Source organism: Mesoplodon densirostris, chromosome 3 (genome assembly GCF_025265405.1).
Source record: "Mesoplodon densirostris isolate mMesDen1 chromosome 3, mMesDen1 primary haplotype, whole genome shotgun sequence".
NCBI classification, from domain to species: Eukaryota; Metazoa; Chordata; class Mammalia; order Artiodactyla; family Ziphiidae; genus Mesoplodon; species Mesoplodon densirostris.
The window spans coordinates 119,657,832-119,679,568 of NC_082663.1; the positions used below are offsets into that span (position 1 = coordinate 119,657,832).

Genomic DNA, 21,737 nt, shown 5'->3' on the forward strand with positions numbered 1-21,737 from the left:
CTGCGGAGCACAGGCTCCTGACGCACAGGCTCAGCGGCCATGGCTCATGGGCCCAGCCGCTCCGCGGCATGTGGGATCTTCCCGGACCAGGGCACGAACCCATGTCCCCTGCATTGGCAGGCGGACTCTCAACCACTGCGCCACCAGGGAAGCCCTCCCTTGTTGCTTTTTAAAAAAATTTACTTTATTTACTTATTTTGGTTGTGCTGGGTCTTAGCTGCAGCAGGTGGGCTCCTTAGTTGTGGCTCACTGGCTCCTTAGTTGCAGCTCACCGGCTCCTTAGTTGCAGCCTATGTGCTCCTTAGTTGCTGCCAGCAGGCTTCTTAGTTGTGGCGTGCATGTGGGATCTAGTTCCCTGACCAGGGATTGAACCCACATCCCGTGCACTGGAAGGTGGATTCTTAACCACTGTGCCACCAGGGAAGTCCCTTCCCTTGTTGCTTTTAATATTTTCTCTTTGTCTTTAATTTTTTGTCAATTTGACTATGTGTCTCAGTGTGTTCCTCCTTGGGTTTATCCTGCATGGGACTCTCTGTGCTTCCTGGACTTGGATGACTGTTTCCTTTCCCATGCTAGGGAAGTTTTCAGCTATTATCTCTTCAAATGTTTTCTCAGGTCCTTTCTCTCTTCTCCTTCTGGGACCCCTATAATGCAAATGTTAGTGTGTTTCATATTGTCCCAGAGGTCTCTGAGACTGTCTTCATTTCTTTTTATTCTTTTGTCTTTATTCTATTCCATGACAGTGATTTCCACCATTGTGTCTTCCAGCTCACCTGTTCTTCTGCCTCATTTATTCTGCTATTGATTTCTTCTAGTGTATTTTTCACTTCAGTTACTGTATTGTTCATCTCCATTTGTTCTTTAGATCTTCTAGCTCTTTGTTAAACATTTCTTATATCTTCTCAGTCTGTGCCTCCATTCTTTTCCTGAGATCTTGGATCATCTTTACTATCATTACTCTGAATTCTTTTGCAAATAGATTCAATGCAGTGGTTTTTAAAAAAAAATATTTATTTTATCATTATTTTATTTTATTTGTTTATTGTTTCTGGCTGTGTTGTGCCTTTGTCACTGCGCACAGGCTTTTCTCTGGTTGCGGCAAGTGGGGGCTACTCTTTGTTGCTATTCGTGCGCTTCTCATTGTGGTGGCTTCTCTTGTTGCAGAGCACGGACTCCAGGCACACAGGCTTCAATAGTTGTGGCATGTGGGCTCAGTAGTTGTGGCTCGTGGGCTCTAGAGCGCAGGCTCAGTAGTTATGGCGCATGGGCCCAGCTGCTCCACAGCATGCAGGATCTTCCTGGACCAGGGATTGAACCCGTGTCCCCTGCACTGGCAGGCAGATTCTCAACCACTGTGCCACCAGGGAAGCCCAGATTCAATGCAGTTTTTATTTTTTTTGCGGTACGCGGGCCTCTCACTGTTGTGGCCTCTCCTGTTGCGGAGCACAGGCTCCGGACGCGCAGGCTCAGTGGCCATGGCTCACGGTCCTAGCCACTCCGTGGCATGTGGGATCTTCCCGGACCGGGGCATGAACCCGTGTCCCCTGCATCGGCAGGTGGACTCTCAACCACTGCACCACTAGGGAAGCCCTCAATGCAGTTTTAATGGATCTTGGCTGCTGCTTGATTTGAGCTGTCTCTTTTGGAGTTATGATTTCTCTTTAATGCTACAATTTCCACTGTTTACATTTGATCCTCAGTGTAACACACTCTACTGTAGTAGAGCTTACATTTCACCCGACCAAATTTATAAGGGAAAACATTCATGTTTTAAAGTTTTGTATCATACCTTAAATTTAAAGCTCATTTATATTTTGCTTATGTTAAGTGGTTTGTACTAGACTGTGTCAATGTGAGGGAATCTTTCTTTACTTGGGTTTGCTTCTGTATAAGCATGGGAACAATTGATTCCCACTGGGTGAACTCCTGCTTTTAAGATGCCAGCTCTGGAATCTTTGATCTTGACACAGATGCTATTTCTATGACTTTTGCTATTCTCTTACTGGGATTTTTTTCCTGCTTAGAGGAAACTGAAAATAGTCCCAGATTTTATTGCTCTAAGGTGACTGTGTTCTGGGAACACAGGACAGAGTGTGGGGTGGGGGTGGGTCACGACAGTAGAGCATCTGTATGGCTTATGCTCTTCACAAGTGCCTCTGAGTGGTGCATGGGGTTCCCCTGACCCCAGACATTAAGCAATTTCTCAGGCAGAGGGAGAAAGTTACATACTAAAAATGAGGGGGAAACATGATTGAGGGAGAAGGGGGAGGACACATACATTTGGGAGAGTTTTGAGGGTCCCAGGAATAATGAGGAATAGATACACATAGATCGATCAAGAAAAGTCATGAAACATTGAGGTGTGAGGTTGTGATAGTTCTAAACACTTTGTTCTCTGTTCCTTCTCACTGCTCATTGTTCTTAGAAGGGCAGTGTCTTCAGAGAAATATAGGTAGAGACTTTGCTAGAGGGACAATGATCATTATTACAGGGTCTTGTTGGATTAATGAAGTTAAACTACAGTTTTGATGGAATTAGGTCAATACAGAGGACACACACACACTGAACTTCAGGAAAGAGTAGTTATGATGGCTGTGTTCTACTTCTGTGACTTAAAAAATAACTAATGGAATAGCTGTAGGGGGGTTAATGAGACTGATTTCTGTGTTAACCAGGGCTCACTAGGTTTACCACAGCCTTCCAGGTAGGAGAGAGGAAATGCAGAAGTAGTCAGCAGTTAGGTGCGCAGGTTCACGTGATGATTGCAGTGTTTGTCACCGTGAGCCTTTGGTTTAGGGTAAAGGGAAAGGCCATTTCCAGGTCAGAGTGTGATGCCACGTTGGCATAGACCAGAGAGCAAAGAAGGGAAAGAACTCTAGTTCTTTTCTGAATCCCTGCCAGGCCCCTGAAGAAAGAAGAATGAGAGACAGAATGCAGATGAGGTCAAAAGAGAGATCTTCGGGTTTCCCTGGTGGCGCAGTGGTTGAGAGTCCGCCTGCCGATGCAGGGGACGCGGGTTCGTGCCCTGGTCCGGGAGGATCCCACATGCCACGGGGCGGCTGGGCCCGTGGGCCATGGCTGCTGGGCCTGCGCGTCCGGAGCCTGTGATCCGCGGCAGGAGGGGCCACAACAGTGAGAGGCCCACGTACCGCAAAAAAAAAAAAAAAAAAAAAAAAAAGAGAGATCTTACAGCCATTCCGATTTCATCTTACAAAGTTTCAGTTTATTATCTCCTCCTTCAAGTGACACTCTCCTCACTCCCACCTCTTCTCATTGAGTTTAAGCCCCTACTGCTACCCAGCAGTCTGTTTACCACCTTTTCTAAAAACCACCATCCTTATGTTTGTCTTTTTAACCTGTTGTCCAGGGGAAGGATTTGAAGCATATCCATTTCTATACCCAACTACTTAGCACAGTGCCAGGCACAGTCAGCACTGCATAAATGTCTGCTTGCTTGAACATCAATCAGAGGGGTTCATTAGCTTACCTTACTATTGGTTCCTAGTAGTGGAAATTCAGCAGAGGTAGCTTAGGTTAGGTTGGGTTTTAATCTGATTTATGAGCTATTATAAAGTCATCTGGAATCCCATTTCTTTCTTTCTTTTTAAATTATTTAGTTATGTATTTATGTATGTATGTATGTGGCTGCGTTGGGTCTTAGTTGCTGCACACGGAATTCTTGTTGCCACATGGAATCTTTGTTGCCACATACGGGATCTTCATTGCAGCCTGCGGGATCTTTTTTTTTTTTTTTTTTTTTTAGTTGCGGCATGTGGGATCTATTTCCCTGACTAGGGATCGAACCCAGGCCCCCTGCATTGGGAGTTCAGAGTCTTAACCACTGGACCACCAGGGAAGTCCCTGGAATCCCATTTCTTTCCTTCTTTCTGCTCTACCTTTCTGAAGTATCTACTTCATCTTAAGGCTGTTGGCTCCCTCACGGCTGCAGGTTGGCTGTCAGCAATTTTGTAGGCCATGTCCTCGCTAGACCGTTTATTTGACTGTGTTAAGGGGAAGGGAAGGTTGGGAGTGTGTTAGGAGAGCCCCAAGATTTTTGTTGTTGTTGTTAAATTTATTTATTTTATTTATTTTTGCCTGCGTTGGCTCTTCCTTGCTGCGTGCATGCTTTCTCTAGTTGCGGCGAGTGGGGGCTACTCTTTGTTGCAGTACGTGGGCTTCTCATTGCATTGGCTTCTCTTGTTGCGGAGCATGGGCTCTAGTCATGCGGGCTTCCGTAGTTGTGGCTCGTGGGCTTCATTGCTCTGCGGCATGTGGGAACTTCCCGGACCAGGGCTTGAACCCTTGTCCCCTGCATTGGCAGGCGGATTCTTAACCACTGCGCCACCAGGGAAGCCCAAGCCCCAAGATTTTAATTGATCAAACCACTTTCGAACTAATCTGAGTGGCCAAGGGATGCCATTTGTGATTGGCTTAGTCCTGGAGTCCTTGAATCAGTCTTGATGGAAAAGAGGAAAGGGTGACCTGGATTGGCTTAGGTTAGATTGGGCTCACCCTGGAACTGGTAAGGAATGAGCTTCCCCAAAGCACATGAACTACAGGAAGAAAGAATGGACACTTAACTGGAAATCTGACTTATTATGAAGGGAGATGTGGTTGTTGTGTGGGCAGCCAGCAAAGTCCACTATTTTAATGCAGATTTTCTAGGGAACCTTACTTTATGGCTACTCTGTTCTTCTTATAGAGTCATTTATGAATTTATTGATTGCATATTATGAAAAAGAATTAATGGTGAAATTATTAAATTTTGAGTATGAGACTCTTCCCTCTATTAACTTACTCAGATAGGTAAAACGTTAAATATCAGTACAGTAGAGGGGTGACGGTACAAGGCAGCAAGATGACAGCAATCATGTCCATCCAGAATATATGTACTTTGCATTCCCCAGTAATGCTTTTAATCAGGAAGTCATTGTGTCAGGCACTTCGGGGGCTACAGAGATGATAGAAAGGAGATGCTGGCCCCTCCAGACTTCAGGCCCAATCAAGAGAATGGATAAAAGGCTTTGGGGATTGGGAAGAAATGGCCTCCCTCACAGAAGCAAACCACCCAGAACAGGAACCTGTAAAACAAAGTGGGGGCTCCTGGGGAGTGCTCCAGAGTCCTGGGAGCCTGGATGGTCAGAGGAGATGCTTGGCATGCTCTGTGGGCAGCTCTGCCCTTTGTGTAGTGACAACCGAGCATACTGCTCAGAGCTGTGGGTCTCAGGAGAGCAACCAGATCACCCAGTACCCAGGGTGGGGGCAACCCTTACACTCACTGGTCACTCACTGCCGGTGTTGCTGCTTGTTAGAAAACCCCACTGTGGCCCAGCCCTGTTTGTTGGAGGATTTCTGTCACCAGGTCAGCCTCTGCTGATCTGATTCATAATTAATACTGTTAGACTTTCTGCCTTCTTCTTAGAGCTATCCAATCACATTTATGGATATTTTAGAGAATTAAAAAACAAAATAATAATCTGTTCTTTATTCAGCACATTTACTGGGGCCTGCCTTGTGCCAGTCACTATGCTAAGCTCCAGGGTCATGGTGATGACCCCAAACTGATGTGATTCCTGCTGTCACAGCCTGTAGTCTAGTGGGGGAGGCAGACAAAAGGCAAACATACATAAAATATTTACCAATTGTGATGGTGAGAAGGAAACAAAATGGGCAGAGCTGAAGATGTGCAAGAGGTTTAAGATGTCTTAAGTCCATTTGTAAATGATCTCATGATTACAGTTTTTATCCTAACGATTTCCCCAGATTAAATGCAAATAACTTTCATTGTCTGTCTCTTAGGTGTACTCAGCAGGTCCCTGATGAACCAAGGGAACCCTCCACCGTATCCAGGGCCCGGTCCGACGGCTCCGTACCCACCTTATCCACAGCAACCGATGGGGCCTGAGGTCTACCCTCCAGGACCTGTGGGGGGACCCTACCCACCTCCTCAGGGGTACCCCTACCAAGGATACCCACAGTACGGCTGGCAGGGCGGACCTCAGGAGCCTCCTAAAAGCACAGGTACTGTGATGTGAATGGGGCATATATACAGTTGGTCCTCCATATCTGCAGGTTCCGCACCCACAGATTCAACCAACCACCAGATTGAAAATATTTGGGGAAAAAAAATTCCAGAAAGTTCTAAAAAGCAAAACTTGAATTTACTGTGCTTCAGAAACTACTTACATAACATTCACGTTGTATTTACAACTATTTAAATGACATTTACATTGTGTTACATATTATAAATAATCTAGAAATGATTTAAAGTATATAGGAGGATGTGCGTAGGTTATATGCAAATACCTTTCATATAAGGTATTTATATATAAGGGACTTGCGCCACCGCAGATTTTGGTATCATGTGGGTCCTGAAACCAATCCTCCGTGGATACCGAGGGACGACTGTATGTGTATTATGTGGGTGTGCATGTGTGCAGTCCAATGTCACCAATGGAAATGTTTGCATATTTTCTTTGTCACAGAGGAAACTCTGGCCTTTGTTTGCCATGGTTGACATTTCCAAAGCTTGGTGACTGCTTAGGGTGGCTTCTAACTCCTGAGAAGGACTTCTTTCTTGGGAGGGCTGAATCAATTCTGCCTCCTTTCTCTTGTCCCCTGTGGGGCTGATGACTTCCTGGCCGACATGTTTTCTAAAGGCATCTCCTCGAGCAGTGAGCGGGGGCAAAGTACCAGTTGGATTCTTGCTCTGGCAGCCAGTTTTGCTTTTCAGGTTTAGCCTGTTGGGATTGTTTTATCTCTCAACTTGTTGACCCTCAAGTCATCCTCTTGCCCCTGCTATTGGGGTTGGTTTTCTTTACTAATATGTTTTCATAATTCTATTTAACCTGCTAGCTGAGTTGTCAGCAGGCTTATGAGTCCTTCTTGTGTGCTGGAACAGTGCTACTCAAAGTTTACTGTGCAGACAAGTGCCAGTCCATGAGCAGCTATCAGGCTGCAATGAGATAAATACAGAAAGTGAGAGTAAAATTTTAAAACTTTGAGAGCAATTTGACGTTGCTGTGACATTCGAGCATGGAATCTTGCATTTTACAAAAAGTAGCAGTCTGTGAAGGGTTAGGAAGGAAACATCTTGAGAAGCACTGTGCTACATGTCTTGGTGACCGTTATGACTGTTTTATAACCTCTTGGCTTGCAGAATAGTTGCTCTCTTAGAGCTTTCAGCTTTTGAATATAGCTCATTCTTACCGAGTGCTTATTATGTGCCAGGTGCTCTCCTAAGAGCTTTATATACATTCACATTTAATCCTTGCAACAGTCTTATGAGGTTATTCCCATTTTACGGTGAAGTAATTGAGACACAGAGTGGAGTAACGACTTGCCCAAGGCCACCCAACTAGAAATGGCAGACTCCAGATTTGAATCCTGAAAGTTTGACTGTGGAATCTGTACCTGTATCTTATTGCTGTACTGTTGTCCCTTTCCTGTCTTTTCTGACCTGACACATTTGTCTGAATTTAAGGGCCTTAGGCTGCCTCAGAGATTTTCCTATAGTTTAACCCCTTACTAATCAAAAGTAGTAACAGAACTGACAATTCATTTTATTTCAGAATTTGAGGGTTCTTTAGAATGGGTGGATGCCAAGGAAGAAAAATAGGTTTAAGAGGAATTGTGCGCTCAATATGGGAAAGATTTTACTTTTATGGTGTCAAGTCAGGGGCTGTATTAAGATTGAATAGATTTGAATACCTTTAAAAGATTGTTTATCTTGAAGGAAAACTTTTACAATCCAAGGTTCCGTTTTGTTGTAAGTTGTTATAACACGTGCTTGGAGGACTGCAGGAAGTACAACCAGTATAAATCAAAGCAGTTGGCATCCAGGTCTATGACATCAGAGGGGGATTTCCTGAAAATAAATCTCAGTTTCTGGGGTTTCTGCTTCAAAATAAGGTAACCCTGTGATGAATGAAAGAAGGCCGACTGAAAAGACCACGTAATATATGATTCCATTTATGTGAGTTTCAAGATTAAGCCAAACTAATCTATAGTGATGGAGATCAAAATAGTGGTTACCCCCTGGCTGTGGTGTCGGAGGCTAGGGTAGGGTTTGTTATTGACTAGGAAGGACACAGGGAAACTTCTGGGGTATTAGGAGTTTTTTTTGTTTTTTGTTTTTGGCTGCGTTGGGTCTTCATTACTGTGTGCGGCCTTTCTCTAGTTGTGGCGAGCGGTGGCTACTGTTCGATGCAGTGTGTGGGCTTCTCATTGCGGTGGCTTCTCTTGTTGCAGAGCACAGGCTCTAGACGCACAGGCTTCAGTAGTTGTGGCTCGCGGGCTCTAGAGTGCAGGCTCAGTAGTTGTGCACAGGCTTAGTTACTCTGCAGCATGAGGGATCTTCCCGGACCAGGGCTCGAACCCGTTTTCCCTACATTGGCAGGCGGATTCTTAACCACTGTGCCACCAGGGAAGCCCTAGGAGTATTCTTTTATCTTAATCTGGGTATAAACATTTTCAAGCCACACACTTAATATTTGTGCACTTTAGTATATGTTATGTGTCAATGAAAAAAAAGTCAGCCCAGCATTTGTATTAAACAATAGATTCAGCCCAGTGCCTCCCTAGGTTGTGTCTTTCACCCATAGCCCTCCTGGTGTATGGTTTGTAGGCCATTTCTGGGCCTGTATTGTTTATACTGACTGTAACTACCATTCAGTGGATTTGGAACATTATAGAGCTTGTCTAGAATAAGTGCTTCCTGGGTTCGGTGGACCTTGTCCCCTCATGCAGAAAATACTCACAGGTTTGGCCCTCTTTCTTACCTTTGGTGTAATTTAAGTATTACATCAGCATTTTTGAGGGAAAAAAATATTATCTTAATTCTTCTTAGGATTAAAAGGCTTTTTTATTTCAGTGTTATCAATTTATCAGTGATTTTATAAATGCAGTTGAAAGCTGTTTAACATCCTTTTCTACAGGATTTCTCTCTCTGTCATCAGCCTGTGCATTGTTAATTGCCCAGACCTGTTCTATACCAGGTATGTCAGGGGATGCCAGGTGGTCAAGTTCTTCTCTCAACCTAGGGTCCAGGTTCTGTGAATGGGACCCTCTGACCCCCCTTTCACTAAGGGATGTGCTTTTTAGGGACCCCTTTCATTTCCTTCTCTTTATATTGCTCCTGGAATCCCCAGTTGGAATCATTCTTGGGGCCTGTATTCTAAGCATGTGTCTTTGAGCTCTCTGCAGAAATTTAGGGTTTTTTTTCTCTAGTAGGATGATTTTAGATGTATCTACTACTGCATATGCCATCTCTCAGCTGAAGTTCATGTGTGTAGTCCCTTCTGTTAACAGCTACCTAGGTGGAAATGATTTGTTTTAGGGTCTTAGCTACTCTTAATTGGTGTCTGGTAATTAGTTAAGGGTTTAATAAAGTGTTGAATGGACAGGTCGGTGGGTAGATGGCTAATCTAAGCGGAATCTTCTTTGGTAGTCTATTTTTTAGTTAAAATTTCATTTTTTCAGATATTGTATTTTTAAAATTTATTTTTGGCTGCATTGGGTCTTCGTTGCTGTGCGCGGGCTTTCTCTAGTTGTGGCGAGCAGGGGCTACTCTTCATTGCGGTGCACAGGCTTCTCATTGTGGTGGCTTCTCCCACTGTGGAGCACAGGCTCCAGGAGCATGGGCCTCAGTTGTTGTGGCCTGTGGGCTCAGCACTTGTGGCTCGCGGGCTCCAGAGCACAGGCTCAGCAGCTGTGGCACACGGGCTTAGTTGCTTCGTGGCCCATGGGATCCTCCCGGACCAGGGCTCGTACCTGTGTCCCCTGCATTGGCAGGCAGACTGTCAACTGCTACCCCACCAGGGAAGCCCCTGTATTTTTTTTTAAGCCTTTGTTTTTCTCAGGAAACCATGTGATTGGAAGCAGCAGGTGCTTGTGGGAATGAGGCTTCCCAGGGAGCACACCTGCAATATGTCAAGGGTCTCCTGGGGAGATTTTTAGTAATAATCACAACTATACCAACTAGTATTTCTTGCACTGGCATTAGCTTCACGTAATCTTCATAATGACCCTGAAGCATTAGTCCCATGTTATAGAGGTGGAATCTGAGGCTCAGAGAGGTTGTGATTCAGTTATTTATTGTATAACATACCACCCTGAAACTCAGTGGCTTAAAACAACAGTGATTTATTATTTCTCATGATTCTGTGAGTTGGCTTTAGGGGATCTCTCCTGGGGTCACTTGCGTGACTTAATCCAGCTGTCAGCTTGGCTGGAGCTGAAATGTCCAAGACTGCCTCGCTCACGTGACGAAGGCCTGGGTTTAGCTCCATGAGGCCTCTCTCTACACATCTCCCTTTCCACGGCAACTAGCTTCCAAGAGTGTGAAAGTAGCAGCTGCCAGGCTTTTAATGGCTAGGCCCAGAGCTGGCACCGCCTCACTTACCCTGTATTCTGTTGCTCAAAGGCTGGCCAGATTCAGCAGGAGGGGAAATAGATGCCATCTCCTCCCACTCCTGCTTTTTTGGCAACAGCTTTATTGAGATAAAATTCATATACCATACAATTCTCCCATTTAAAGTGTCCAATCCAGTGGTTTTTGGTGTATTCACAGAATTGTGTGACCATCAGCACTGTCTAATTCCAGAAGATTTTCATCACCCCGAAAAGAAACCCTTTGGCAATCACTCCCGATTTCCTTAACTCTCCTCCTACATGAATCTACTTTCTGTCTCTATTGATTTGCCTGTGTTGAACTTTTCTTATAAATGGAATCATGTAATATGCGCTCTTTTATGACCGGCTTCTTTCACTTAGCGTAATGTTTTCAAGGTTCATCCACGTTGTAGCAACTATCAGTGCTCCATTCCTTTGCCAAATAATATTTTATTGTATGGATATACCATATTTTATTCATCTGTTCATATTTTATTCATCTGTTCATTAGTTGATGGACATTTGGGTATCTGCTTTTGAGCTATTTTGAATAATAAATAATGGCTGTCATAAACATTGGTGTAAAATAGATTCCATCTCACTAGGAGGAATAGCATGTGAATACAGAGTGAGAGGAATCATTGGTGGCCATCTTGGCAGACAGTCCACCACGCTCCAATCTTTCCTTTTAGCAATTCACCTCTCTCCCATGTGCAAATTATACCCATCCCCTTCTAAGACCACCAGATGTCTCATCCAGTAACTACCTCGGCTTGGAGTTAAGGATGTCACCATCGAGGATGGCCTCTAACCAGCCATGCTGCTCCCTTCACTCCCTACTCCTCATTCCCATTCTGCCCAACTGTACGGAGAGATCAAACAGAATATCAGCACTTCTGTGAAGCTTTCCCTCCTGTATCCCACACCTCCCATAGAATTTACCACTCCTAGGTGCTTCAGCTGCACCCCATACAGACTTCTTTCAAAGCATCTCCTCTCTCCAAATTCAGTTAGGTTTCATGTTCTCTCTAATTTACCTCTTTAATGTCTGACTCCAGTCAACCTTGCTCATACTATTTTAGTTTAGGCTTCCACCATTTGTGTTGGTCAAGACTCTTAAGATTGCAAGTGACAGAATCTCAGCCTTAAATATTAACCAACAACAGAGGATCATTGGAGACCTGAGTAAAGGCCCCAGATGATAGATGGTGACCAAAATAGACAGGAAAAAGGGGCACTGAGGGAACAGAGGCAACACAAGGAGCAAAAATCCTACTACAAAAAAGGGGAGGCATCTTCTAATATTCTTAGATATGCAGGGAGATTTCTTACTGAAATAAGAGTAGGGATGCTATATAAAAAGCAACTCAGGATACAAAAGCACTTAGGCAAGGAGCATGTGTCAGCCCACGGATTGGGTTCAAAGACCCATTTGGATAGCCAGGTCTTGCCAAACCAGAACTTAAGGCTTTTTGCCACAGGTAGAAGCTTGACATATGTTTTGGTTATCTATTGCTATGTAGTAAATCACCCCAAATCTTGGCGTTAGAGATTCTATAATTTGGGCAGGACTTGGCAGGAAAGATTCATCTCTGCTCCCTGGTCCTGGAACATAGGAGATAACCAGTGTGCTGAGTTGAGTATGTGTACTTTCTACCCTTGAATGGGATTTACAAACTTTCCTTCTTGGCTTTCAGATTTATAGTTGTCTCAAGGGGCACTATTGGGTTGGCTTACACCAATAATACAGAGGAAGAAGCTGTTTGGTTTGGCAGATGCTTTGGAAGGGAGAGAGGGATGGGAGCATGACTGCTGGCTGTCTCACTGCTGGGAGGGGTTACGTGATGCCCATGCTGAGAAGCTACTATGTTTATGCGTGTCCCGTCCAGGCTTGGGCTTTTCCACTCTTACTGGCTTGGTTTGACCCTCTTGTTTCCCATGAAGTTAATTTAAGTTCAGCCGTATTCTGTCAACTGTTTCAGTTTCAGTGAAATCTTGTACTTCTGGTTCATCATAACAAGAAATTGTTCTTTTGAGTGCAAAAAAAAAAAAAAAGCCCCCATCCAGTATCCCTTTTCCCCCTCTCCCTCCTTCCACGTGGCCTCTCAGTGTGGCTGACTTGGGCCTCACAGTGTGACAGCCTCAGGAGGTCTGGGCTCCTTAGGCGTTAGAGTACAAAAGTGGCAGCTGCCAGGACTTCCTTTAAAAAACAAACGGACAAAAAACTTTTCATTTAACTTCTAATTTTGAAAATATCCCAGACTTACAAAAGCTTTGCAGAAATAGTACAGACAATTCTGTATACCTTTCACGCAGATTTCCTCAAATCTTCTGCAACTACAAGGTAATGATCTCCCTGGCTTTTTTAGTGCCCAGGCTCAGAAGTCTCAGCACATCACTTCCACCACACTCTCTGTCAAAGCAGCCACAGGTCTAGCTAGCAGAGATTCAAGGGGAGGGGAAATGGACTTTACTCTTGATGGGTGGGTGACAAAGCCACAGTGCAAAATGGCACATGGGTGGGGAGATCTTCAGAAACTCTACCCCCCAAGTCCCAGTGGTGATGGGTGAGCTCATGTTCAGTGAAGCATTCTAAATAACAAAACTCTAGGTTCTTATGAATAAGCCATAGTAACAAAACTGTTTAAAGTGAAAATTAAACACAACAGTATCTCCAGTCTTAGGTCAGAAGATAGGCCATCTGTCTTTTTAAGGAAAGTTCTGTGAATTGGTTAGAAAGTCATGAAGTCCGAGGTTTTTAAATTCTCTCACCAAGTGGTATGGACTTATATACACTACCAAATGTAAAACAGATAGCTAGTGGGAAGTAGCCTCATAGCACAGGGAGATCAGCTCGGTGCTTTGCGTCCACCTAGAGGGGTGGGATAGGAAGGGTGGAAGGGAGGGAGATGCAAGAGGGAGGGGATATGAGGATATGTGTATATGTATGGCTGATTCACTTTGTTATAAAGCAGAGACTAACACACTATTGTAAAACAATTATACTCCAATAAAGATGTTTTAAAAAAAAAAAGAAAAAAGAAAGAAAGAAATTCTCTCACCAAAATTGAAATGGCTCCCACTCAGATACCTCAAATCATTGGAAATGTTAGAGTTCTCAGCTTATCACCCTTCCCGAGCTCATGGCAGACATCACTCATCAATTCTGGCTCTAGCTGCTCAGCCCCAAATTTGGCTTCAGAACCCTCCTTACCGAAGGATCCTAGGCAGCCGCTATGAGTGAGGCTTGAATTGTTAGGTAAGATGAGGCCATTTTACCATTCCTTGCTAGGCCGAATCCCTCTTTTTAGAGATACTAAAACTGAAGTACAGTGAGGTTTAGTGACTTGCCCAGGGTCCACGAGTTTTGACTAGGATGTAAGTCCTGATTCCAAGCTAAATGCATTTCTTCTTTATGGCCTGCTGCTGCAATCCAGCACTGATTCCACAGCAATTCCCAGACACCTTCCCTCCGCCTCCTCCCTCCGCCTTGCCCCCCAGCCACCGAAACAAACACAAAAACCTGGTAGTTATAACAGGGTACCACTTTCCTAATAGACAAGTGAAGTGGAGTGTGATAAAAGCTGGGTTCAAATCCCCTTATTAACACGAGGACCTGGGCAGATTGTTTAACCTCCCTGATCTTTGAGTGTGCCTGCCTCCCCTTGTAAGCTAGCTTCCTGAAGGTGATTTTTTCTCTCCTTCATCTCTACTTCCACAGAACCTAGAACAGTGCTGACACGTGGTATATGCTCAGTAAATATTTGCTGGATGGATGGAAATATCACCAGTTCGAAAGGTGGTTGTGAATTCATGCTCCACGTCTGGTCCCCTTTCCCTTTGAGCCCCTTCCCTTGCTATTTAACTCTTGTGAGTCCAGATACTGAGGTTTTATTCTTCTGGGTTAGGACCGATATCTGACAATGTATTGATGTAAAATAAAATGAATTCTGCTTCAGCAGAGTCCTTGGGATGCCCCCATGGAGTTCAGAAGCCTGATTGGCCTTTGAACTGGATTTCTCAGCCTGTAAAAAAAGTGCCCCTGTTCTTGCTCTTTGTAATTTGAAGAAGCAAAAGGGGGGAGCACCTGTTCCAGGGGAGCCCTGCCGGGTCACTGGCCAACCAGCAAGATGCTGTGAGCGGCCTCTCCTCAGTCCACCGTCAGAGTGCCGACTGGTAACATGGCATGGTGCACCTGCACACTGCCTTTGGTGTCTGACACTGCTCTCATCACTCAGCACAGGGATAAACGAGAAAGGAGTTTAACCGTCTGGCATCTCTGGCTAACTGGCTTGAGGTCTGGAATTACAGCTTGGCTTGTTTGAGCCTTTTATGCTTTTTTTTTTCATCAGAAACTCCAATCAGGCATCGTCATTGCCCTGAGAAGACTTTTCAGCATAGATAAAGTCCAGCTCAGTACCTTCTTTCTCTGCCAGGCATCAGATGACAGAATGTCTCAGCAAGGACACTGCCTGGTGCCACCTAAAGCCGCATTGGCTTAGGAATCTAGGTGGAGTTTCTCCAGTTCCCTGAGCTTCTGTTTCCTTATCTGTAAAATTGGTATTACAGGACTGTGGCAAAGCGTAAACAAAGTCATATACCACGTAGAGTGTATGGGCAACCAGGGACTTAGCACCCTCCCTTGGCCCACACCACTTTTCTGAATTTTTGCTTGTGGTTGGATGGGGGTGGTGAAGACAGGAAGCCCTCAGGGGAAAGGTGGGGAAGCCAGTTGCTGGGGGTCATTCCTGATCTACCCTGAGAATCCCCACCCTTCTGAGGCAACCGTGGGACGGACAACTCCAAAGTCATGTCATCTGCAGTTTGTAGCCTTATAACTGGTCTCCCTCCTCCTGCTCTTGCCCCCTGCTGTCTGTTTTCTCCCCAGACCCTCTAGAAGCTTCCCTTATCACTCAGAGTAAAAGCCAGTCCTTAGGGTGACCAGCCAGGCCCTCCATGAGCGGGCTGCCCCCATGCACTGCTCCACCTTCACAGGCCGCCCCATTCCCACCCCGGCCTTGGTATTTGCCATTCCCTTTCCCTCTCCGAAATCGACTGGGCTTGTGTCCTCTCGTGGTTCTTGCTCAGCTGTCACCTAGTCCGAGAGGCCTTCCAACCACCTCCCCTCTCCCTCTGCCCCATTTAAACAAGCACCCCAGCCTGGCACACTCTCCCCGCTATGCCCACCTCTTTTCTCTTCCCAACACATTGTTCACATGTCCCTTGGCTGCCTTTCTCCTCCTGCTGGAACGTAAGCTCCTTGAAGGCAGGGACTTTTGTATGTCATGTTCACTACTCAATTCCAAGTATGTGCTGACTGGCTGAGTGTCCCCTCCCCCAATGTCCTCTGCCTGCACAGGTGTCTTTGCAGCATTCTACTTCCAGCCTTACCTTGGGTCCCTGTTCCTCCTCATCTCCTCCATACAGAATCCTGGGAGTGGCTCCAAGGAGCTGCTACTAACTGAGTTTTTGCTGTGTCACGCCTGGTGCTGAACACTGTATATCCATCAGCATTTAATTAGCGTGACAGCTCTATGAGGTGGGTCTTACTAAAGAAGAGTTTGCCCAAGGTCAGAGCTAGTAAGTGGCGAGCAAACATTCTAACACCATGTGTGACCTGAGAGCCTGTTCTCTATGACGGTGGAGCCTCAGGAATAGGTGCCAGCGCCCGAGGGCTCTGCCCCGTTGCTGCCTTCCAGTCTGGCTAAGGTCCACACTTGGCCTACTTCGTGCTGCTTCCTTCTTGGTCTCCTGGTTTATCCTGATCTCTGCCTTCTTCATGGCAAGAGTTGACTGTCTTGTGAAATACTTCTTTATATCTTATGCTCACTTGATCTTTGTTCAGTTAATTCATTTAACCTTCGTCCTTCCTCTTGCATCTCTTAGCACACATTCTGGGACGTTCAGTTGAATCTTCTAGTGCCCAAAGGGCATTTTCATAGAATTCCTTGGAAAAGTGCCCTTATGTCTCGCATGGGCTTGGGCCAGCATCTTTAAAACTTCAGCCAGCCCTGTCAGAATCGGGACACTTGTGGTTTCTGACTCAGCAAGTAGGTCTGGTCACATAGACTCTTTGCTATGAGAAGAGAGACAGACCCAGTGGCCACGGGAGGGAGGTCTCTAGAAAGGGAGGAAGAAGAGGAAGATGAGCAAGGAAGGGATATGAGAGGGAGACAGTGTGGTTCCCAGATCTAGCACAGTAGCTGGTAGTTAGTAGTGCTTCCAGAAAGATCTACAGAGAACATGAAACCTCGGGGCCTATCTAGAGGAAGGTGCAGAAACTGGGGGCAAATGGGACGGTTGCCTGTGGTCTGATCCAGCCTGAACTTGGCCCCTCAACTAGGAGAAGGCGGGCTGCTTATGGGGTCCTCCTGGGATACGTGGCTCTTGATAAGGGCTCTGACCCCAGCTGTTTCTCTCAGCACTGCAGGGCCCCCCTTTCCCTATCTCAGGGAGGGCAGGGACCTTCATGGCCCATCAGGCTTAGAGCTTGCTGATTCTTGCTTTGGAGGGGAAACTGCTCCTTCTTACTTTTTGTCATGGTCTACTGGCTTCCATTTAGTGGAGGCTTTGCTACCAGCCTGGGTTTCTATGTGATAGGCCAGAGGTTTTGATTTACCTGAGGATAAAAAGGTTTTGGTGGAAGCAGTTCCTCACCTAACGCTTGGGCGTGCCAGAGTAGAACCTATACAAGTTAAGGGCTCAAACATTTCTTTTGCCCTCCTTAATGGTTTTCTATTATTCTTAGAATAAAGACCAACATTCCAGAAGGTCTTGAGAGGTCCTTCATGGTCTAGCCTTGCCAGCAGATTCTGTTTCAATTCCTCAGCCTCACCGGGCCTCTCCTCCCATATGGCTTTTGCAAATTGTATTTCCTCTGTATGGCTTGGAAAATTCACACCTCTCTTGACTCAGTACAAGTAACCTATTCATCCTTCCCATTTCACTCCTGTGTCACTTCAGTGATGCTGAGTGATGCCTTACCCCCACCCCGGTCTGGGTCAGCTTCTGTCCTTCATAGTACTCTCTGGGTTTGTAATTTTACAGCCTTGGCTCTAGTTAGAGAATTACGGTCTCCACCACTGTCTGAAAGCGTGCTGATAGTAGAGACCTTGTCTAATTTGACTGACCACTTGATTCCCCAGTAACTACTTGTTGAGTGATTGAAGATGAGAAGTTTAAGGATAGCACAGGGAACTCTGCTCAATATATTTTTTTTTTTGTGGTACGTGGGCCTCTCACTGTTGTGGCCTCTCCCGTTGCGAAGCACAGGCTCCGGACGCGCAGGCTCAGCAGCCATGGCTCACGGGCCCAGCCGCTCCGCAGCATGTGGGATCTTCCCGGACCGGGTCATGAACCCATGTCCCCTGCATCGGCAGGCGGACTCTCAACCACTGCGCCACCAGGGAAGCCCTCTGCTCAATATTTTATAACAACCTGGTTGGGAAAAGAATTTGAAAAAGAATAGATACATGTTTATGTATAACTGAATCACTTTGTTGTACACCTGAAACTAACACAACATTGTTAATCAACTACACTCTAGTATAAAATAAAAAGTTAAAAAAAATAAAGATATGCAGGAGAGAAGACAGGGTGAGTTTCTGGAATAAGCTTTTTCAAGTGTTAAACTGTGGGTTTGAGTTTGCAGAAAAGACTGTTTTGCACTACTTTTCACTCCCTCACGTTATTCATTTTTTGGTCTGGGTTCTGAGCAGAATATTCACTGTGGAGCACTGTTGCAATACTGGCAGTCACAGGTATGTGAATTATCAGAACTGAGAGATGCAGCTTTGGGTCATTTTTGCCTCCACTGAGTGGTCTGGTCCCTAAACATAGTAACAACTCTCATAGAAAAAAAAAGTGTTTTCCGATTCATAGTCCAGATACCCCATCATCTCAAATCTTTTTTGTCTTCTTATTTCCTAGGCAGTTCTTACTTACGTGCACGTGTCATTTGCACCTGGCTGCCATTGTAGTGTAGATTCCATTGTGTATTCTGTTTTCCCCCCAACTAACTTTGTCATAAGCAAATTTCCTATAAGGCAGGGTTTCTCAACCTCAGCACATTGACGTTTGGGCCGGATAATTTTGGCGGGGGGAGTGGGGCACTGTCCTGTGCATTGTACAATGCTTAGCAGCATCTCTGGCCTCTTCCCACTAAATGCCAGTGGTATCTGTTCAGTTATGACAACCAAAAATGTTGTCCAGACGTTACCAGATGTTCCCTAGGGGCCCAGAACCTGCCTTTGAGAACCACTGCGATAGAGTCTTCATAATGAAAACTGTACGTTGGGCTTTTGAGCCCAGTGGAGAAAGAGGCCTTCCTAATCAGCTTCATTAGCAGCTGAAAAATTCATGACTTTTTCTGGTGACCTGCCCAGGAAGAAGGCTCCGGGAACTTGGAGCTATAAAGAATTCCCTCTTGACCTCTTACTGGACAGACAGGCTTTGTTTCTGAGCCTCTCTGGTGGGACGGGAGAATCTGGGTGTTTGATACCAATTCCTAGATTAAAACTAGGAGGACAAGAAGAGGTTGAAGCCAGTGGTCTAAGTTTTTCAACATTTAATATTAATTATTGTTGAATAGTTAATAAATAATAGTTAAATAAAAGAGCTAATAATTATCAAGTGGTTACGGTGTGTCAGGCATTTTTATGTGTTAACTCATTTAGTCCTGAGAACAACCCTCTGAGGTAGATCTTTTCTCATCCCCGTCATGTAGATGAAGGAACTAAAGCAGAGAAAGCATGAAACTTTTTCATGGTCTCACAGCTAGGAGGTGGTAGAGCTGAGGTTCAAACCCACCAATCTAACCCCAAAGCCTGTGCTCCTCAGTGACTACCATTTATTGACCACCTAGTGAGGTGCCCAGCTCTGGGCTGAGAGCTTTATGGACATGGCTTCAATTCTTGCAGTAGTCCTTCCAGGTAAGTGGTGTTATCCCAGATCTTACACATGTGGAACCTGAGTCTTAGAGAGGCTGTAATGTCTTGCCCATGGTTCCCCAAGTGTCTGACCCAGAGCCTGACATGCTTCCATGTGTCATGGGGCCTCCCATGAATGAGTAGAAGTTTTTTTTTTTTTTTTTTTTTAAACTTTGTCTTCTTTTCTTTTTGGAATCTCACCACTCATTCATTCAACAATTGTGAAATGCCTTGTGTAATTTAGTGCGAAGCACTAAATAAATGTTACTGTTTCTAATTAGATCTTGTTCAGGTGCTTTGTGTACATTATCTTTTTTAATCCATACAGTGGTCTTGGTGGTTTCCTATTTCAGAGATGAGGACACAGGTTCAGAGAGGTGAATTAACTGGCCTAAAGTCAAAGAGTAACTCACTAAGCCATGAATTGAACCCAGGTCTGTCTGGTTCAAATTGTATTCTTAACTTTCATGCTCATTTGCATTGCATTAGGAAATACCCTTGAAATACTTCAAAATATTAATAATATATCTATAATATTTTATATTATAGATATAATATTAATAATAACATGCATTGTTAACAGCAGTGAAGAGGTGGGCTCTCTGAGTATGATGTGTGTTCTCTGGGACACTCAGTTGCGACTCTTTTCCTTTCTTTTCACAAAAGCAGATGCAATTGGCCTTTAGTGAGTGAACTGGGCTCTTGGCACCAGTTTTGATTCTCATTCCCCGTATTTGTGACCTCAGGCTTTAACTTGATAGATCTGCTTAGCTAGGCCAGCGCTTAGATGAAGTCCTGTGCGCCTGTCCCCCAGCCCCCGCCCTGTGACTGCACTAGGTCTGGGAACTGGCGTCACATGAAGACAGTCCGGTCACGAGGACACTGGGGGACCATAGGCTCCTAATGGTGGCCTTGGGTTTTTCCATCTTCTTGGATATAGAGACACTATCTGTTTTGGTCAAATGCTTCATGTAAAACACTCTTTTGCCTTTTCAAAAGCCTTGGCCTGCCCAGCGCTCAGGGGTAATGGAGTATGAAAGGGCAGCTGCTCTTTGCAGATCCAGTTTACTCAGCTGGCCAGGGAAGTGTGCTCAGTTGGCTGGACCGGGCTGGCCCAGGAAACGGGGGTGTTTGAAGTCCTACCCTGCTCCCAGACCACTCACCCCCAGGTGCAGCCCAGGTTTTCTGCTCTAGTACTGCGTTTACCCAGTCTTGAAACTTGACATACGCCTTTCGTTCACATCTCGCATAAGCTTTTTAAAGTTAGGTTGATGTAAACAATGAGGAAATTAGTTTGGTGGGCAAGGAAAGGTAGGTTGCTTTGGGTAAAAGGCATCCAGGGAAACTGGAAAGTGCAGGTGGGATAGATCAGGTCGTCTCTAGGATTGGAGCCAGGACCGTGGTGTTGGGACCGCCCGGTGAGTGAGGTCACCTAGGGTGGCGGGGGCCTTTCCCTAGGATGCGTCCTTCCAAATAGCAGTGAGGCGTTAGCTGTGCCGAGAGGCCGGCCCGGGGCCCGAGCACAGTCCGTGTGGCTCTGCCTGCAACCTCAGCCATTGTGGCCCAGCGCCCATGGGCACCCGCTTCCCCGTGGTCAGTGTGGTTAGCCGCAGGGGAAAAATCTATATTCTGCTTACATTGTGGCTCACCAGAGCTGAGACGCTCCAAAAAGCGGGACGCAACACAGGCCGATCATAACTAAAATGCTGACAATGAAGATGGCGAGGGCTGGTGTCTGTAGATGAGGGCTTAGCCCAGCATTCACTGACACCAGTGTGGGGACCACGCCCAGCATGGTCAGGGGCCAGAAGAGTGGCTTTCTCCAAACCCTGATTTAGTGCAGCTCTGCTGTATCCCAGGCCACTTACTCCTGTGGTACAACCGGGTTCTCACACAGAAAAACATGGCTTCATTCTAAATTACAGGAGTTACTTTTTAAATTACAGGAACATCTCTTCTTTATAGAAAGTAAATAATACCCATTCTTCTGCTATCCAGAGACAGTAGTTAACATTTTTGTATAAATCTTTTGGTCTGTGTTTAGTTTTTTATGATGCAGCCCTTTTTTTTTGGCGGTATGCGGGCCTCTCACTGCTGTGGCCTCTCCCGTTGCGGAGCACAGGCTCCAGACACGCAGGCTCAGCGGCCATGGCTCATGGGCCCAGCCACTCTGCGGCATGTGGGATCTTCCCAGACCGGGGCACGAACCCGTGTCTCCTGCATCGGCAGGTGGACTCTCAACCACTGTGCCACCAGGGAAGTCCGATGCAGCCCTTTTTGAAATTTGACTAGTATGTTAATCTCTGTCCAGGAAATATATTTGCAGCTAATATAAATGCTACGTAAAAGTGTTGTTGGGCATTTTGGGTTTTTTTCTTCATCTTAAATTCATCAATCTGTGTACCCTCAGCTGCATCT

The 21,737-nt window shown here is 45.5% G+C and overlaps 1 protein-coding gene across 1 annotated transcript in view; it reads left to right on the plus strand.

Annotated features, from left to right (window-relative positions):
- CYSTM1 (cysteine rich transmembrane module containing 1) overlaps nucleotides 1-21,737 on the plus strand; it is a 55,645-nt gene that overhangs the window by 21,999 nt on the left and 11,909 nt on the right. Inside the window, exon 2 of the mRNA XM_060092010.1 lies at nucleotides 5,800-6,021. Coding sequence (XP_059947993.1) covers nucleotides 5,820-6,021 — 202 coding nt within the window. The 5' untranslated portion in view covers nucleotides 5,800-5,819. The remainder of the gene's footprint in view (nucleotides 1-5,799; nucleotides 6,022-21,737) is intronic.